The sequence below is a fragment of the Kogia breviceps genome, chromosome 1, assembly GCF_026419965.1.
Source record: "Kogia breviceps isolate mKogBre1 chromosome 1, mKogBre1 haplotype 1, whole genome shotgun sequence".
Classification (NCBI taxonomy): Eukaryota; Metazoa; Chordata; class Mammalia; order Artiodactyla; family Physeteridae; genus Kogia; species Kogia breviceps.
Window position 1 is genome coordinate 152,634,751 of NC_081310.1, and position 17,704 is coordinate 152,652,454.

The 17,704-nt window shown below is 39.4% G+C and overlaps 1 protein-coding gene across 7 annotated transcripts in view; it reads left to right on the forward strand.

Annotated features, from left to right (window-relative positions):
• The first annotated feature begins 9,009 nt into the window (after positions 1–9,009).
• OMA1 (OMA1 zinc metallopeptidase) overlaps positions 9,010–17,704 on the forward strand; it is a 295,542-nt gene continuing 286,847 nt past the window's right edge. For 3 of the 7 annotated variants that reach the window (XM_067006994.1, XM_067007002.1, XM_067007009.1), the window contains exons 1-2: positions 9,036–9,096; positions 15,430–15,948. In XM_067006994.1, coding sequence (XP_066863095.1) covers positions 15,449–15,948 — 500 coding nt within the window. In that variant the 5' untranslated portion in view covers positions 9,036–9,096; positions 15,430–15,448. Of the gene's footprint in view, positions 9,113–9,139; positions 9,151–10,539; positions 11,077–15,429; positions 15,949–17,704 lie in introns of those variants that run through there. The other 4 variants (XM_059066869.2, XM_067006971.1, XM_059066860.2 and 1 more) reach the window with 4 other exon arrangements.

The following is a 17,704-nucleotide window of genomic DNA, read 5'->3' on the forward strand; positions in this document are numbered from 1 at the left end:
CTATTCAACTCCATCCAGACCACTAGTGTGTGATTTGTATCCTTTTTTTTTTTTTTTTTTTTTTGTGGTACGCGGGCCTTTCACTGTTGTGGCCTCTCCCGTCGTGGAACACAGGCTCCGGACGCGCAGGCTCAGCGGCCATGGCTCACAGGCCCAGCCGCTCCGCGGCACGTGGGATCTTCCCGGACCGGGGCACGAACCCGTGTCGCCTGCATCAGCAGGCGGACTCTCAACCACTGCGCCACCAGGGAAGCCCACTAGTGTGTGATTTGACTAAGCAAAGGAAATTCTAATATTTCATTTCTTTTAAAGGCAGTGCCTGCAGAATGAACGAATGAATGATGATTATGGAACTGTGATGTAAATTTCCTCCTTGTCTTTACCCCCAGATTTTCAGGATAAGTCGGCTATGCAAGTGTGGAAATCAAGGAAAAGGCATCTCTTTGTTTCTATGGGATAAAAAGGGGACACCCATGATAAGTGAAATCAGGAATCCCGGAGGAGGGACCCTGAGAAGGTAAGGCCAGGAGTGTCCCTGGGGGCAAGGGCCAGGATCTGAACTGACACCTGGTTACAGATACACACAAAAACAAAACACAAAGATTCATCAGTGGGGATACTGGGGCTTTCCATTTTCTCCAAATATACTTTTACGTATTTTCCAAATTTTCTATGACCCTTATAATTTGCTTCAATAATCAGGGGGAAAAATGTTATTTAAAAGAAGGACAATTCAAGGTGATGTATTATTTAGATTTAAATCCAGATCTTCAGAAAATGCATAAGGAACTGGCAAACTGAGTTCTTCCTTTCTTCAGTCTCATCAGACTGCTTAATACTATTAAAGCAATAATCTTCGTCCTCCATGAGTATAATTATCCTCTTCAAATTATTCCCTTTGATCAGCCTGGATGTTTTCAAAAAAATTATTATTATAGTTTTATTAAGAAATCTCTAGGTAAAAGTAATTACCAGTCTCTCTACTAAAAATTAATCAGGACATATGACAATTGTCCAATAGCCACACACACACACACACACACACACACACACACACACACACACACACATACAGCAGCCATAACTTATATTTGGTCATAGCCTACTTTACCACACTTTGAAAAACAAATGAAGATTCAAAGTTGTGAATGAACAGACATTAGTCATTTACTACTTTTCATCACTGTGCTAGAAACCAGAATAGAGCAATAAACAGAACTTTTTTCTGTTCTCAAAGATCTTACATTTCAGCACAGAGGTAGTGTTGGGATAGGGGAATAAACTAAACAGGCAAGTACAATCATGTGAGATAAGTGTTATGATAAGGGAATGCTGGGCTATGAGAACATCCATCAGGTAAAACTGATGTAATCTGGGGTGGAGGTGGGGATCAGTTTAGGGAAGGTTTACTTGAGAAAGTTTTAACTAAGACCTGAGGATAAATAGGAATTTGTCAGGTATAAGAAGAAGAGAAGGGGAAATGGATCAATCAAGGAGGAAAGCATATATGTAATACTTGATTGTATTATTAAGAACTATTTAACGTGCAAGTGTTTGTTAGCAGCTAAACTCAAACTAGTTAAGCAGAAGGAATTTGTTGACTCATGTAACTGGAAAGTGAAGGAGAGGTATTAGCTTTAGGCATGGCTGGGTCCAAGGGCTCAAATAATGTCAGGTTTCTGTTTCTCTCTTTATTTCTTTATTCTGCTCATGGCTTGGCTTTCATTTACTAGGCCAACTTGCTCCTCATCTAGGGCCACCAGAAGCTCCAGTCTCGTATTTTATTAATTTAAGAGCCACACAGAAGAACTTTTTCTCCTTCAAATTCCCATTGGAAATAGTTTTTGTAGATCTTAACTAAGCTAAGGATCTTGAGAGGAGATTATCCTGACTTAGGGTGGGCTCTAAATCCAATAACTGGTGTCCTTATAAGAAGAGAGGACACAGAAACACAGAGAAGATGGTGATATGAAGACAGAGGCAGATAATAAGAACCTGCTGTATAAAAAAATAAATAAAATTCTAAAGTTCAAAAAGAAAAAAAAGAAAAAGACAGGCGGAGACTGGAGTTATGCATCTACAAGTCAAGGGGCTCACTTGTACGGGAGTGTGTTAGTGCTTTCATCCTGGGATTTGGAGTCAGGAGCCAGCTTGGGTCTCAGAGCCACCGCTTACAAACTCTTAGTAGGAAAACATAAGCATGAAGTGCTGCTGGTAGACAGAAAAGCGCGGCAACTCACCAGGCCTGCTGCAGATGCATGCAGGACTTGCCGGAGGGTGTGATTTCTGCCCTGTGTTTTGAAGAATGAATTAGCCAGGTGACAGTAGAAAAGGCATTTGTAGTAGATGCCAGTGGGCCCACACATATCTCCCTGGATGTTCGTGTCTGGCCCATAACTCTGCATATGCTGGTTCTACTTGCAACAGCCAGCATCTGCATTCCTCTTCTTGAGGCTTTTGGATCCCTCAGAAGCATATGCAAGATGCCGGAAGTGCAGAGAATTAATCACCCTCAGGACAGCACTCAACCAATGACTGGCTGGAGTTGGTAGATAAATAGCCAGGCAACTTTCTCCTCCAGTTAGGAAAACTCTGTGTGTTACATAGTCTCCCTACACTCTTCAGAGAGACTCCACTGCATTTGACCCCATCTGTAACTAGTTGGTTAATGCATCATTTATTGGCTTCCTTCCTGTTCCTGTCTCACTTCTCTGCTCCTCAGCTGGTGCTTCCTGGGATCATCTCCCAAATAAATTACTTACATTTGATTCCTTGTCTCAGGGTATCCTTCTGAGGGCAACCCAAATTAGACAACCTTCCACATAGAAAGGACAGCATGTGCAAGAGCATAGGAATATAAGCATGGACATCTCACAACACATTTAAGGGATTTTCCAAATTATTTGAGAATCTGCTGCCTGGTCTCTTGGTCTAATGGGTAAATAATTATCCAGGGCTTAAAAATAAATGGGTACCATGTTGTAATGACCCCTCTTTTATTTTGGGAATTGTTGGAGTTCAGAAGAATGGCTGGGGATTGTTAATTTTCCCTGGAGCCCTCACACCTACACAGTGCCTGGCACATAGTGTGCCCTCAGCAAGTATTTTTTTGAAGTAATGAATGTTATTGTGTTGAAATTGGGGTATTACAAAACTCCAGGGCTTACTATACAACACCCATTCAATAAATGTTTATTGAACAGAACTGAAGGACACTGGAAAGCCAAAGAAAAGCCTTTCTTTGAACAGGCATTGTGCCACCTGGAGGAGGGGGCCTTTGCAGGCACTGGTTGTGTGCTCTAGAATTTTGAGAACTTTTAGTTAGGATGCAAGGTTGTAAGCTGAATTCTTTGTAAGAACAAAACAACAGAAATAGTTTAAATGTCCACAGCAGGGGAATAATAAATTAAGTGATGCAATATCATTTCCATAGAACACTATGCAGTGATTAAAATGAATTAAGTTATCTATATACATTTAGATAGAAATTCCTCCAAGACTTGCCGTTCAAGTGATAAACTGAAGTCACAGAAAAATACATATAATATGATGTCATCATGTCAAAAATACTCACCAAAATACACCCAATATCTTTGCTTGTTTGAGAGGCAAACTCAGCTACAGATTGAGTGGGATGCTGAGATGATTTTTAAGTCCTTCCAGTTCTGAGATTCTGTAACTTTAAGATGACAAGTTAAAGTTTATAGTTCCTTTAGAAAATATACTGCTTTGACTCATATAAGAAAACTGTAAAACTTTATGGAGGGACATAAAAGAAAACCTGGATAAATGGAGACATATGCCAGCTTCCTGGACTGATAGAGTCAACATTGCAAAGATATAAATTTCTTCAAAATTAATCTAAGTTTAAAAACAACAGCAATAACAAAATCAAAATCTCAATGCATTTTTGGTGGGGGAGGACTTGAAAAAATTTCTAAAGTTCATCTTAAAGGTGAAATGTATAAGAAGAGCCAGAAAATATTTGAAAATAAAATCTATATTGTGAAGTTAGAATAATTAGAATCTTACACGAGTGCCAGAACAGACAGACAAAGGAAAAGATGTGGGTATTTATGAGAATTTAGTATGTAACAAAAGCAACACTTCAACTGAGTCAGTAAAGGATGGGCTGTTCAATAAATTGTTGGGACAGTAATTACCTTGGTGTCCTCACCATGCGAAGGGCATATGCATGTGTCTTGTGTAAAAGCTCCACTGGCCTAATCATTCAGAAGATATTTTAGGTTATATTTTTCTATCCTAATTTGCACCAAGATAAATTCCTAGTAGACTAAAGATTTAAGAACAAAGTCGTTAAATATTGATACTAGAGGAAAATATTGGTAAATACATAATTTTGGGATTGAGACAGACTATAAATATGACCTCAAAGGCAAAAACCAAAATGAAAAGATGGATAGATTTGTCTATACCACAATTTTAAAAAGTATTTATATATGCAGACATGAATTAAAGTTGAAAGGCAACTGTCAAGCAGCGGAAATGTTTGCTACGTGAACGACAGACAATTCTTAAATATATAAAATATTTTTACCAGTCAATAAGATAAAAATGAATGTTTTTATAGAAAAACGGGTTAAGGCATGAACAGGCAATTTGCTAAAGAAGAAATCGAAAGAGCAGATAAGCATAAAAAATTGCTTACATTGTTAGGAATCAAAGGAATGCACATTAAAACAACAGTAAGAAATGTTTTATCCTATCAAAGTTTTAAGTATTTAAAGTTATTTTATTTTTTAAAATTCTGCTTTTTTTTAAACATTGCTTCTTTTTCAAAAATTATTTTATTTATTTATCTATTTTTGGCTGCGCACAGGCTTTCTCTAGTTGTGGTGAGCGGGGGCTACTCTTCGTTGCAGTGCGTGGGCTTCTCATCATGGTGGCTTCTCTTGTTGCGGAGCACGGGCTCTAGGCACGTGGGCTTCAGTAGTGGCTCGCAGGCTCCAGAGCGCAGGCTCAGTACTTGTGGCTCACGGTCTTAGTTGCTCTGTGGCATGTGGGATCTTCCCAGACCAGGGTTCGAATCCATGTCCCCTGCATTGGCAGGTGGATTCCTAACCACTGCGCCACCAGGGAAGTCCTAAAGTAATTTTAATTTTGCTTTTCAAGAAGGTTATGTGTCAAAATGTTAACGGTGATTATCTCTGGATAGTGGGGTTAAGGGTACTTTTTTTTTTGCTTTTCTGTGGTGTTATTTTACTTGTGCAGTAAAGAAATAGTAGTTTGCACTGACTCTTAGAAAAGTGCTCAGCTGGGATCTCTGGAGAACTAACCTCTGGAGAGTGAGCAAGGACGTGTCCAAGCTGTGGCTTCCTCTTGGACCCAGCCTGGAGCTTGCTGAGCCATACTGAACCCTCTTGGCCCCCAACTTCAGGAAGTGGGTCTGCTTGGCTGCTGTTTATACAAGGGGAATGAGACAGAGGTAGGGAGACCAGTCAGCAAGCTAGTGCAATGACAATCCACGTGGCAATTTATAAAATTAACACACTGGAATTTGGTGTGACAATTCTATTTAGGCAAAAAAAAAAGAAAGAAAGAAAAAGAAAAGGGACTTCCCTGGTGGTCCAGTGGTCAAGACTCCCTGCTTCCACTGCAGGGGGCACGGGTTCAGTCCCTGCTTGGAGAACTAGGATCCTGTATGCCACGCGTCACGGCCAAAAAAAAAAAAACAAAGAAAAAATTATAAGTTATAAATTTAAAAATTGAAATGGCCTGCCTGTTCATGCAATGTGGGAAGAAGAAGGTAAAAAAGGAGAAGAAAGTAAAAAAAGTCAAATGTGGATGAAGAAAATACTAAGCTAATTTTTGTTGGGAGTGGAATATGCAAATGAAGATGCGGCAATTGTCTATGTGGGGTGCATTTCAGATGCAGAGCCAGCCATCTCCAACAGTCAGGCCCAGCATGTATTCAAGAAAAAGGAAAGGCCGCTTTAGTCAAGACTGCCTGTGCCTTGCAGACTATCAAATATGTGACCCTCATCAAATCCTGTGCTCATCTTACCTGGCTCTCAGCCCAGATCTAGATCAGCAGAGTCCTCTTGTCTGTTGAGCTTCTGTCTATGCCTGGTGCTAAAACAATTCATCCCTCATAATTCTTCAGAGTTAGTCTCTCTTTTAATTCACTATTCAGTTTCCAGTACTTCCTTTAGGAAGTGAGATTGAAAGTCTTTCTGTATCAAAGCAGCTTCTACTTCTGGAGAAAACTGAGTTGCCTTAGGTTGGGTTGCCCAGAAAGAGATTCTGAAAGAATTCTTTGTGTGCAGAGTTGCTGGGGAGGAAGGGAAAGAGGACTGGGCAGAGGAAGTGGGGCTCCTCCGCCAGTCCCATGGAGACCTGGGATGGCCCTGCAGGGTTGCCCTCAATTGAAATCCAAGGGTCAAGCCTTTGTCACCCCAGGTTAACCAGTCATTGGATGTGCACTGTCCCTGGAGAGAAGGCATATTCTTGGATGAGTCAGGTGTCTTCATCCAAGGGAAATCTCCAGAGAGGAAGCCATCTGAATTGCTCTGGCAGACTCTAAAAGAAGAAAAGAAAAGCCCAAGGGAAGTGGACTTGCTGGAATGATTTATTTTGTGGAGCCAGAAGACCAGACAGAGGATTATGTTCCATTGGAGGCCCAAAAGACAGATAGTATACAAAGACAGCAAGGAAGGCACTGATGAGAGGAGTACCAGCTAGGGACGACGGTAAGAGAAGCAATCACAGGGCTGGGCTTGACAATATCTGGGAGGATGATAGCATCCTGAAGTAATAGAAGCCAGGTGGTGGCTTTAACCACCAGAAGTCTGGGGGCTGTAATTACTATAACATCTGGCAAGGTCAAGGGGGCAGCCTTAGAGGGCTTGATCCACAGAGGTTGTGAAGGTATTTAATAATACAAGGTGTCCCTAGGGGAAAAAATAGATGGGCAGCCAACTGGGTTCTGCTTAACATCTACGACCAGAAAAACACAAGAATGGAGGAACAGGGCTTCTCTGGTGGTGCAATGGTTAAGAATCCACCTGCCAATGCAGGGGACACGGGTTCGAGCCCTGGCCTGGGAATATCCCACATGCCACGGAGCAACTAAGCCTGTGTGCCACAACTACTGAAGTCCACGCGGCTAGGGCCCGTACTCTGCAACAAGAGAAGCCACTGCAGTGAGAAGCCCGCACACCATAACAAAGAGTAGCCCCCGCTCGCCGCAACCAGAGAAAGCCGGCGCACAGCAACAAAGACACAATGCAGCCAATAAAATAAAATAAAATCAAGTTAAAAAAAAAAAGAATGGAGGAGCAGGAGGCTCAGAGTTGTTACCCCAATAAAAAGTCATGTTCTTTGCTTAATTCTCACATCTGAGTCAATTTTCAGACCCAGACCACAGAACCCATTGACCAAAGAGGTGGCTGGGTCCCTAGGAAGAAGAACCCTAAAACACTGAAATGAGTATTTACAGTAATGATTGCTCCATGGCCTATGACCATTTTCTCAGCTAACTATATATTGGGGAAAGAGGAATAACCAGACATTTCCCAGGGTCTGAAAGGATCTTGTCACTCAGAAATCCAAGTGTTATCAAGTCCTCCTTCTAAGACTGGGGACTTCTAAGGGTCAGGTAATAAGCGGAGTCCTGGATAACATCCAGCTTACAATGGGTCCCTGGGCCCATAGACCCACCCAGTGGTCATTTCCCCAGACTCTGAGTGCATAACTGGGAGTATATATATTGGGAAGCTGAAGCAAGCCCCACATTAGGTCCTTGGCCTTGTGTTCTCATGTGGGGAAGACCAAGTGAAAGCCTCTGAAACTGTCCCCTCCCTACCAAGTCAAGATAGTAAATCAAAACCTGTATTTCATCCAAGGGGAAGCAGGGGATGATGGTGGAGTTAATGCCACATGAACAACCCAAAGGATGGTCGTCCCTGTCATATTTCCATTTAGTTTGCCTGTCTGGCCCCTTCAGAAACCAGGAGGATGGCTTACAAACTACTGCAGACCTAATCATGTAATAGCCCTGATCACAGCTGTTGTGTCAGCTCTGTGATCCATCATAGTACAGGATCTGGACCACTTGGTCAACCCACAGAATGTCACACCTGTTTCATTGATGACATCATGCTAATCAGGCAGGATGAGCAAGAGGTGGCTAGTATATTGGAAACCTTGGTAAGAAACATGCACTTCAGAGGGTGGGGGATAAGCCCATGAAGATTCAGGGAACTGCCCCTTCAGTTTTTAGGGAACCAGTGGTCAGAGATATGCCAACATAGTTCCTTTAAAGCAAAAGGCAAATTACAAAATATAGACAAGCAAGATAAAAGAAAAAATCACTTTAAAATGCTCTAAAAATGATACCTAAAAATAGTGTTTATATCCATTAGGATGTTCTTCATTGTGCATAGAATATAAATATAACAAACTGACTTTGAAATTATGGGATCATGTCACTATCTGATATCTTATTTATTTGCTTGTTTATTTGCTTGTTCTTCACTGTGATATAAGCTCCATGAAAGTAGGGTCTGTCTTGTTCTCTGTTTCCCTGGCACTTAGAAGGCACTTGGTGCCCAATAAATACTTTTTGGTGGAATGAATGAAGTGTACTATACACATCACTTTGTAGCCAGCTATTTTCAACTATCTTCCAGATGCTTCAGGTTATTCTTCATCTTCCTTAGAATGTGCCATGTGAAAACAGAGTTTTCACAGCCCAAAGACTACTTCTATCAGTGCAACTTCTGAACCAAGAAACCTTAACCTTTTGGCAGCCCTCGAATCTCCTTCCTTTTGCTCAGCACTGCCTTAGAATCTACAGCGGGCACAGCCTTGCCTGGATCACTCATTAGAGGGACCCAAGTCAGGTTCCAAGACCTGAGCAGGTGAAGATGTTTCGAGGCGAGCAGCTCTGCCTACAGCCACGTCTCTCCTCCGGCCACGCGGGGGCGCTAGAGCGCCACAGTTCACATGGGATCAGGGACCTCTGGGAGGAAGACTCTGGGCGGGTGTATTGACTGCCCGGTGTGGGCGGAGCCAAAGGCGTCCATGTCCGAGGCGAGGGCAGGAAGTGAAGAAGCCGGGATTCTTTGGCAGGGCGTAAGCTTGCGCATAGGTTGGGTTAGAGGAATCTTCGCTTTCGCCACTGTTAGGGTTTGTCCTGGTGTGGGACGCCTTTGCACGGCTATTAAGAGTGGGCCGGGCCCAGGGAGGGGGCAGAGTACGGGAGTTGGGGTGGGGGGGAGCTTGGAGGGGCGCTGGGGTGAGGAGCGGGGACCCTTGGGTGCCCGGTTGGGTTGGGGTGGCGAGGCCTGGGGTGGAGGAGGGACGACGGGGAGCCGGGCTGGAGTGAAGCGCGGGGGCGGCGTGTGGAGTCGGGGGAGAGGGCGAGTGGGAAAGGAGGACGTGGCAGTAAGTCTCCTTTTCCCGCCTCATCCCGTCCTGGTGTGAACTGCGGGGACCCCAGGGTGCTACCCTGGTAGCGCGGGAGTTGCAGATAGGCAGGTGGCTGCATTTTCGGGAAGATAAGCTCCCTCTCCTCGCAGCCTTCTCATTAGCGGCCCTTTTTTAAAAGTTGTGGTTCTTTTTACCGCAGTATCGCGTGCGTCACCGTGACACCTTCACCCGTAGAAAACCGCTTCCAGCCGCTTTTGGCATCTTGAGACTCAAACCATCCCTTTTACCTGTTCCCTCTTAAAACAGAGAAAATAAAAGTTTTCCTACCCAAATCCCGCAGTGAAAAATAGGAAATTCCCTGTCTCAACAGTTGAAGGGTATTTAAATAATTTCTTCATGAACTTGTTTACAAATTCACTTTTTGTGCTCCTTAAATAATGTCACTTGCCTGCGTAAAGTGGAACAACAGTTGTGTTGTGCCATGCAGTCCTCAATGAGAAATTTTAGTCCAAGGAGATGAAAATACTTCATTGGGAATTCAGGGATTGAACAACTATAGTGACTCTGACCAATGCCATGTAACCCTCACTAGAAGGATTTGGGTTCATATCCATCATTCTCAGCTGTGGTGAAGGGGTGCAGTCTGGCATTTGGAAGCTTAAGAACTAACTCCGTTGCCTTCCAATTTATTATTATTTTTTTAAGCCTTCCATCACGTGTGTACTTTGCTTGAATGATTCTTTTAAAGTACATGTTCTATTTTTGCCAATCTGACAGCTGTTTCCATAGAAACTAGGGAAGAAATAGTCTCTTTCAGAAGAGTTGTTAAAAACTGTCTTCCAGGCTTCAGCTTTGAGTGCCAGTGAGCGCTGTACTTGCTCATTCTGAGATGGTACTTAAAGAATTAAGGATCTGAAATGTTCGTAGAGGCTAACAATCCAAATGGTTTAATTTTCTCACATCTTTAATTTAGTAATCCTTGAAGTCTGCCAGCTATGTTTGTTGACCTGCTACAGTTCTTTGAAGAGGATGTGTCAGCCCTGATTCTTGTGCTCTGTGTAGTCGTGATTGGATCTTTGAAAATGTATAAATAGTTTTCTTCTCCCATTCTTTACCCTTTCTTAAGGATAAAGCAGAGATTATAAAATATCAGGCACTATTTCTGTTTCAAGGGACACTTGTCGGTGATATAAATGATAACGTTTTTGCTTATATGTGTACTGCATATAGTGTTTGGGGCTTTTGCTAACTTCTGTGTCAGCAGAATACTTTAAATTTCACGTCAGTTGTGAGCTATGAGCAGGAGTTTGCTTGACATGTGAACAGAGCTGAGCAGTGTAAATAGATGTGCACAGACAGATGAGAGGTTTTCTTTTCTGAGAGGTGTAAGTAAATCAGTGGGTCCGGAGCTTCGGAATGGGTGAAGGAGGTGTAGGGAAGGTGCCTGGAGAAACAGTGGGAGGTGGTATTATGAGGGGCTTGGTCTGCAATATACAGGAGTTTATTGAAGCCCATGGAAACCAATGGTAATTACAAATATAGTTGCCTTTATTGATTTGGGGCTTACAAAAGTAATAACACATCCTGTAAAAGTTTAAACAGCACGGAAATATATAAGATGGAAATACTGAATCCCTTACAACCATCATCCTGCCACCCCAAATAACCACTGTGAATGGTTTGGTGTGTATTCCTTTAGATTTATTTATATTTGTATATACTAGCGTGTTTTAAGCATTACTGAGTATGTAAGAAACTTGAGTAATTTTCAAATAATTTGATGTATAGATAATACTATTTATGAAAATTGATGTTCTGAAGCATCTTTCCAGTTAATATTGTATTCGCCTAGACTGAGTTAGATTTATGTATTTTTCCCTGCAACTTTTATTGTGAAGATTTGAAACACTAAAAAACACTGAAAAAAAATTTGATGAGCACATATATAACCACCACTTAGATACAAAGATTGTTAGCATTTCTCTGTATTGCCTTTATGTCCTGTGTGTATGTCTGAATGTATTTTTATTATAAAATTTGAAAGTTTTATTCATCATGAAAAGAGAGTTCAGCAAGCATTTCAGGTGTAAGATATTCACCTACATAACCACCTCTTTATCACCTAAGAAAATAAGCAATACTTATCTAAAATAAGCTAAAAGCAAATTCATATTCAAATTACCCCAATAGTTCCAGTTGTCTTCTAAAACAATTTTTTTTCTTTCAAATTAGGATCTAATCAGAGTTCACACATTGCATTTGGTTGTCTCTTTTTAGTACCTTTTTAAAAAATAGCTTAATGTATAGTTGATATACAGTAAATTGGACATATTTAAACTGCATGTTTTTTGACTTACGTGTATATCTATGAAACCAACAACACAATCACAATAGTGAACATTTTAGTTGCCCCCCCAAACTTTGTAATCCCTCCTCTTGCCCCTCTTTACCTTTCCATCCTCTCATTTCTCTATAAGTATAAATTAGTCTGCATTTTCTACAGTTTATATTATATAGCTGAAATCATAGAGCATGATTTTTGGAGAGAGAGTAGTGTTCTTTCCTGTGTATTTTTTTTCCTGTGTATGAGTCTGGCTTCTCTCACTTGTTAGTGTTTTTGTGTATTGCTCTTGTATTCTGCCACCTTAAACTCATTCTAATAGTTTTTTTTTTGTAGATTTCTTTGGATTTCCTGGATAGAAAGTCATGTTATCTAGGAATAAAGATCATTTTATTTCTTTATTATCTGGATGCCATTTACTTAGTTAGTTATGTATCTATTTATTTAATTCTGTTGCACTGGCTAGCATCTCCAGTATAATGTTGAATAGAAGTGGTGGGAGCAGACATCTTTGCCTTGCTCCTGATCTGAGGAGGAAGGTATAATCTTTCACCAATAAACATACTGTTGCCTATAGGTTCCTGTAGATGTCCTAGTTACTGAGTTTTTATCAGGGTTGGTTGTTGGATTTTATCCATTGCTTCTTCTGTGTCTTTTGAGATTATCATGTAGTGTTTCTTCAGTTAGGGTGAATTACATTGATTTATTTTTGAATTTTTATTCAACCTTGCATTCCTGAGACAAACCTCACTTGGTCATGAGGTATTGTCTTTTTAATATATTTTTGAATTAGATTTCCTGAAATATTATTAAGAATTTTTATATCTATGTTCATGAGGGATATTATTCTGTAGTCTTCTTGTAATTTTTTTTTTCTTTCTGTCTTTGGTATCAGGGTAGTGCTGGTCTTATGGAAGGAGTTGCAAACTATTCCTTTTTAATTTCTTGGAAGAGTTTATATAGAATTATTATTATTTCTTCTTTAAATGTTTGGTAGACTTCCCCAGTGAAGCCTTTTGGTTCTGGAGCTTTCTTCGTGGGAAGGTTTTTAACTATCAATTCAATTTAAAAATTGGGTATAGGGCTCTTCAGGTTGTTTATTTCTTCTTGAGTGAGCTCTGGTAGTTTGTGTTTTTCAAGGAATGTATCCATTTAATCCAAGGTGTCAAATTTAAGCTTTTCTCTTTCATTGGTTTTAAGAAATTTGATATACCTTAGAGTAGTTTCTTTTGTGTTTCCTGTGTGTGTGGTTTGTTAAACTTCTTGGATTTGTGAGTTTACAGTTTTTATCAAATTTGGAAATTTTTGGCCATTATTTTCTCAGGTTTTTTTTTTTTTTTTCTGTCTGCTATCCCTCCCCACTTTTCAGGGACTCCATTACACATATATCAGGTCACTTGAGTTATCCCACACCTCAGTGATGCTGTATGCATTTCTTAAAGTCTATTTTCTCTCTGCATTTCATTTTGGATAGTTTTTTATTGATACGTCAATTCGTAAGTCTTTATTTATACAACGTCTAATTTGGTGTTTGTCTCATCCAGTGTAATTTTTATCTAAGACATTATAGTTTTCAAATCTCGAAATTCATTGTTGATCTTTTGAAAAAATATATTCCATGTCTCTACATAGCATGCCCAAACTTTCCTTTAACTTCTTAAACATATGCAATATGTATAACTAGTTTAATATCCTTGAATTCCCAGCTTCATCTCTTTAATTTAGGAGGACCGTTGGGCTGCGCTGGGTTTCCCCTCTTTGCATAGTGGCCTAAAACTCTCTCCAGGCAGAAGGCTGGGGCAGTTGTAGGGCTCGCCTTATTTGTTTCCCATATCTCAGGGATGACTGTTCTTTGTTGCCTGATGTTCAGTATGTTGAAACCATTGTTTTACTTATTGTGTCTGGTTTTTTTAAAAATTGAAGTATAGTTGATTTACAATATTATGTTAATTTTAGGTGTACAGCAAAGTGATTCAGTTGTGTATGTGTGTGTGTGTATATACATTTCAGATTATTTTCCATTATAGGTTATTACAAGATGTTGAATATAATTCCTTGTGCTATACAGAAAGTCCTTGTTGCTTATCTGTTTTATGTATGGCAGTTTGTAATTGTTAAGCCCATACTCCTAATTTATCCCTCCCCCCTCCCTTTCCCCAACAACCATAAGTTTGTTTCCTATGTCTGTGAATTTGTTTCTGTTTTGTATATAGACTCATTTGTATTATTTTTTGGATTCTAAATATACATGATATTATATAATATTTGACTTATTTCACTAAGTATAATATTCTCTGGGTCCATGCATCTTGCTGCAAATGGCAGTATTTCATTCTGTTTTATGGCTGAGTAATATTCCATTGTGTTGATGGGCACTTGGGTTGTTTGCATGGCTTGGCTGTTGCAAATAGTGCTGCTATGAACATTGGGGTGCATGTAGCTTTTTGAATTAGGGCTTTCATCTTTTATGAATATGTACCAAGGGGTGGGATTGCTGGATCATATGGTAGCTCTATTAGTTTAAGGAAGCTCCATACTGTTTCCCATAGTGGCTGTGTCAATTTACATTCCCACCAACAGTGTAGGAGGGTTCCCTTTTCTCCACACCCTCTCCAGCATTTATTATTTGTAGACTTTTTGGTGATGGCCAGTCTGACCAGTGTGAGGTGATACTTCATTGTGGTTTTGATTTGCATTTCTGTAATAATTAGTGATGTCGAGCATCTTTTCATGTGCCAGTTGGCCATCCGTGTGTCTTCTTTGGAAAAATGTCTATTTAGGTCTTCATATGCTGTCTGTTTTTTTAGTTATTTTCAGTGACAGGATAAGTCCCTTTTACTCTGTATTGACCTGAATCAGAAATGCCAGTATTACATTTGAAAGGAACAAATTTGTATTTTATTTTTATTTATTTATTTTTGCATATTTTTTTAGGTTTTTAAAAAATATTTATTTATTTTATTTATTTTTTTGGCCACGTCAGGTCTTAGTTGTGGCATACAGGGTCTTTGTTGAGGTGTGCAGGATCTTTTGTTGTGGTGTGCGGGCTTCTCTCTAGTTGTGGCGTGTGGGTTTTCTCTCTCTAGTTGTGGTGCTTGGGCTCCAGGGCACTTGGTCTCTGTAATTGTGGCACAGTGGGCTCTAGTTGAGACACACGAGCTCAGTAGTTGTGGAGTACGGGCTTAGTTACCCCGTGGCATGTGCGATCTTAGTTCCTGGAGTAGGGATCGAACCTGCTTGCCCTGGATTGTAAGGTGGATTCTTTACCACTGGACCACCAGGGAAGTCCCACAAATCTGTATTTTTAAAAATGCATTTTATGTTAGACTTTACTATTCCATTAAATACTCTTTCCCCCCATTACTGCCAATTGCTGAAACTTAGTGCTGTTTTTGTTTAATCCATTTCTTATTCCCCAAATAATTTAGCTGTTAAAATAAAAATAGACTCCCCCAACTAAAATTAAAAAATGAAAAGAAGAAAAAAATCCAAATTTTGAAAGTACATGTTGTTGAGTTAAAAGTTAGTAAAAAATCTCTTTGGTTTCTATTGTTAAGAGGAGTTGCTGCAGGGGGACAGTGAGTAGAAACCCAAGGTAATTTAAAAGGAAGAACACCTTTTTCATAAGTGTTATATTCCCAGTTTGGTAATAAGTATTTTTCTTAGATATTTATAGTTTATATTTTGTGTTCCAGATAATCAAACAAAGCAAAGATGAGCTTCATCTGTGGACTGCAGTTTGCTGCTAGAAACTCTGTTTTCTTCCGATTTAATTTACTGACCAGCTGGAGAAAATGTAACACACAAGCTGCAACCTCACTGGACTGTGATCAAGTGAAAATTAACAATATAGTAAATAAGTCTCTGGGCCTGGGAGTAAATCAGGGTGATAGATGGACATTTTTGCCTGAAAACTTTCATTTCTGTAGGACTTTTAATAACAAAAGAATAGGCTGCCTCTTGAGCACCAGAAGTAAGAAAATTTGGATGATTACCCAAAAATGTACTGCATGGAATAACTCTTTTTCAAGACAGCTACTGATGAAAGACGTTCTCGTAGTACCTGCTCTTTCAGTGGTGCATCCTCTAAACTGTTTACCCACAAGAGACATTAGGAGTTTCCATACTTCTCCACGGTTTCAAGCTGCTCCGGTTCCTGTCTTGTTGATGATTCTTAAACCAGTGCAGAAGCTACTGGCTATCATTGTGGGCAGGTAAAATGTTCTTTAAAATATAAACTCTTATATTAAAAAGTATCTGTAAAACTCACTTTTAAAGAAAACTTGATAGATTTCCCTCCCATAATTAGCTCAGAATTCAGTTTCTAAACAGTTGGTTCTACTCAGTTTTTTTATGTATGCCTTAATAATCTTAAAATCATTTATTGCATATTATAGTACAGAAATGTGATCTTTAAAAATTATTCTTGTATATTTTATATAGACACTATTTAAAAGGTCTTATATTTATGATTACAGGAATCAGAAATGTTTGTTATAACTCACGTATAAGAACTGTACTTACAAGCATTCCTTTTTAGTTCATGGAATTTGAGACAATGGATCATGAAGCTGAAGAGCTTTGCTCACTTAAGAAAGGGCTTCATTCCTAGCCACAGCTAACTCTTAATTAGTATTTATTATTTATTTATTTATTTTTCTATTCTGTTTCCGACAAACCTTTATTTTCTCTTTGTGATCCTTTATAATACTTAATGTTTTTACAGCTAAGTAATACTTCATATTTAATTTAAAACTCCCCCTCATAATTCTGTTTTCTCTTATTTGCTCCATGAAGATTGAAGAAAGGTAAAGTTAAGCATTGTCTCCTTATAAACTTTTCTTATGTTTGATAACTATGAAGTGCCTTCTAGCCCTCTTACTTCCATACTAAACAACCCAGTTTTCTTTTTATCAAAAATCAAGGACCTGTACTCTGTAATTCATTGTGTTCTTTATGACTAGGTTTTGGCACTCAGAAAATATACAGCTAATTTAGCTCTCAATTGAAGTAACGACTATCAAAGAAAGCCAGAGCTAGACAATAGTTAAAGAAGTAAAAACAGATTTTATTCAGAACTTCTGCAGTAGGAGAAAAGAGACCTCAGTATAGAACCAGAGTCAGCTCTGATACACCATGGGCTATGTGGGCAGGGCGGGGGTTGGTAGATGGAAAACTACAGAGAGGAAACATCAGGAGCAAGGGGGGATTCCACCCAAACTGACCTACTAGAGTTATTGCTGAAGGCAGGTGAGGGTGATCGGATATCACCTGGGGGATGATGAATGATAAGGACAGATTGGGTTATCGTGATCAGATATGGAGGATGAGGGATTCTGACTTTATTGACCTAGCAGGATTCTTGCTAAAATTGGACAATGCAGAGATGAACACATTAGTCCAAAAGACAAGGCCTATTTGAGAAAGAGTTCAGGGGAGTCTGAGTAGAGTTTGGGGGAGGAGAGAATCTTTGTCACAATTCAGCCCAGTTCTTGGGCCAATAACTCTTTTTCATCTTTTTAAATTATTTATTTATTTTTAACCTTTTGTTGATATTACTATTGTAAATCACCTAAGATTTTATTTTAGGATATTTTCTCATACATTTTAAATAATAATGCCATAAACTTTTAAATTGGAAATAAGTATACTTCATAGTTTGATCTGAATCTTTTTAGGTTGAAACACTTTAAGGGCACTTTAGGTGTGTCACTTAACAAGATTAAGATAACTCAAATAAGTTATTTTATAAAATAAATTTTGTCAAGAGAATGATGTATATATTTTAAATTCTTGTTGTGATTTCACAGATGAACTCATAGGGAAAAAGTTCTGTTCCAGTGCTGAAAACATTACTGGTTGTCAAAATGTCCTTGAACCCTAATAAGCAGCAGAGAGTATATTGTTGCCTGGTAGAATTGGACCTCCCCAGATGTTATCTATAAAATCTCTCATTTCCGTCTTTACAGT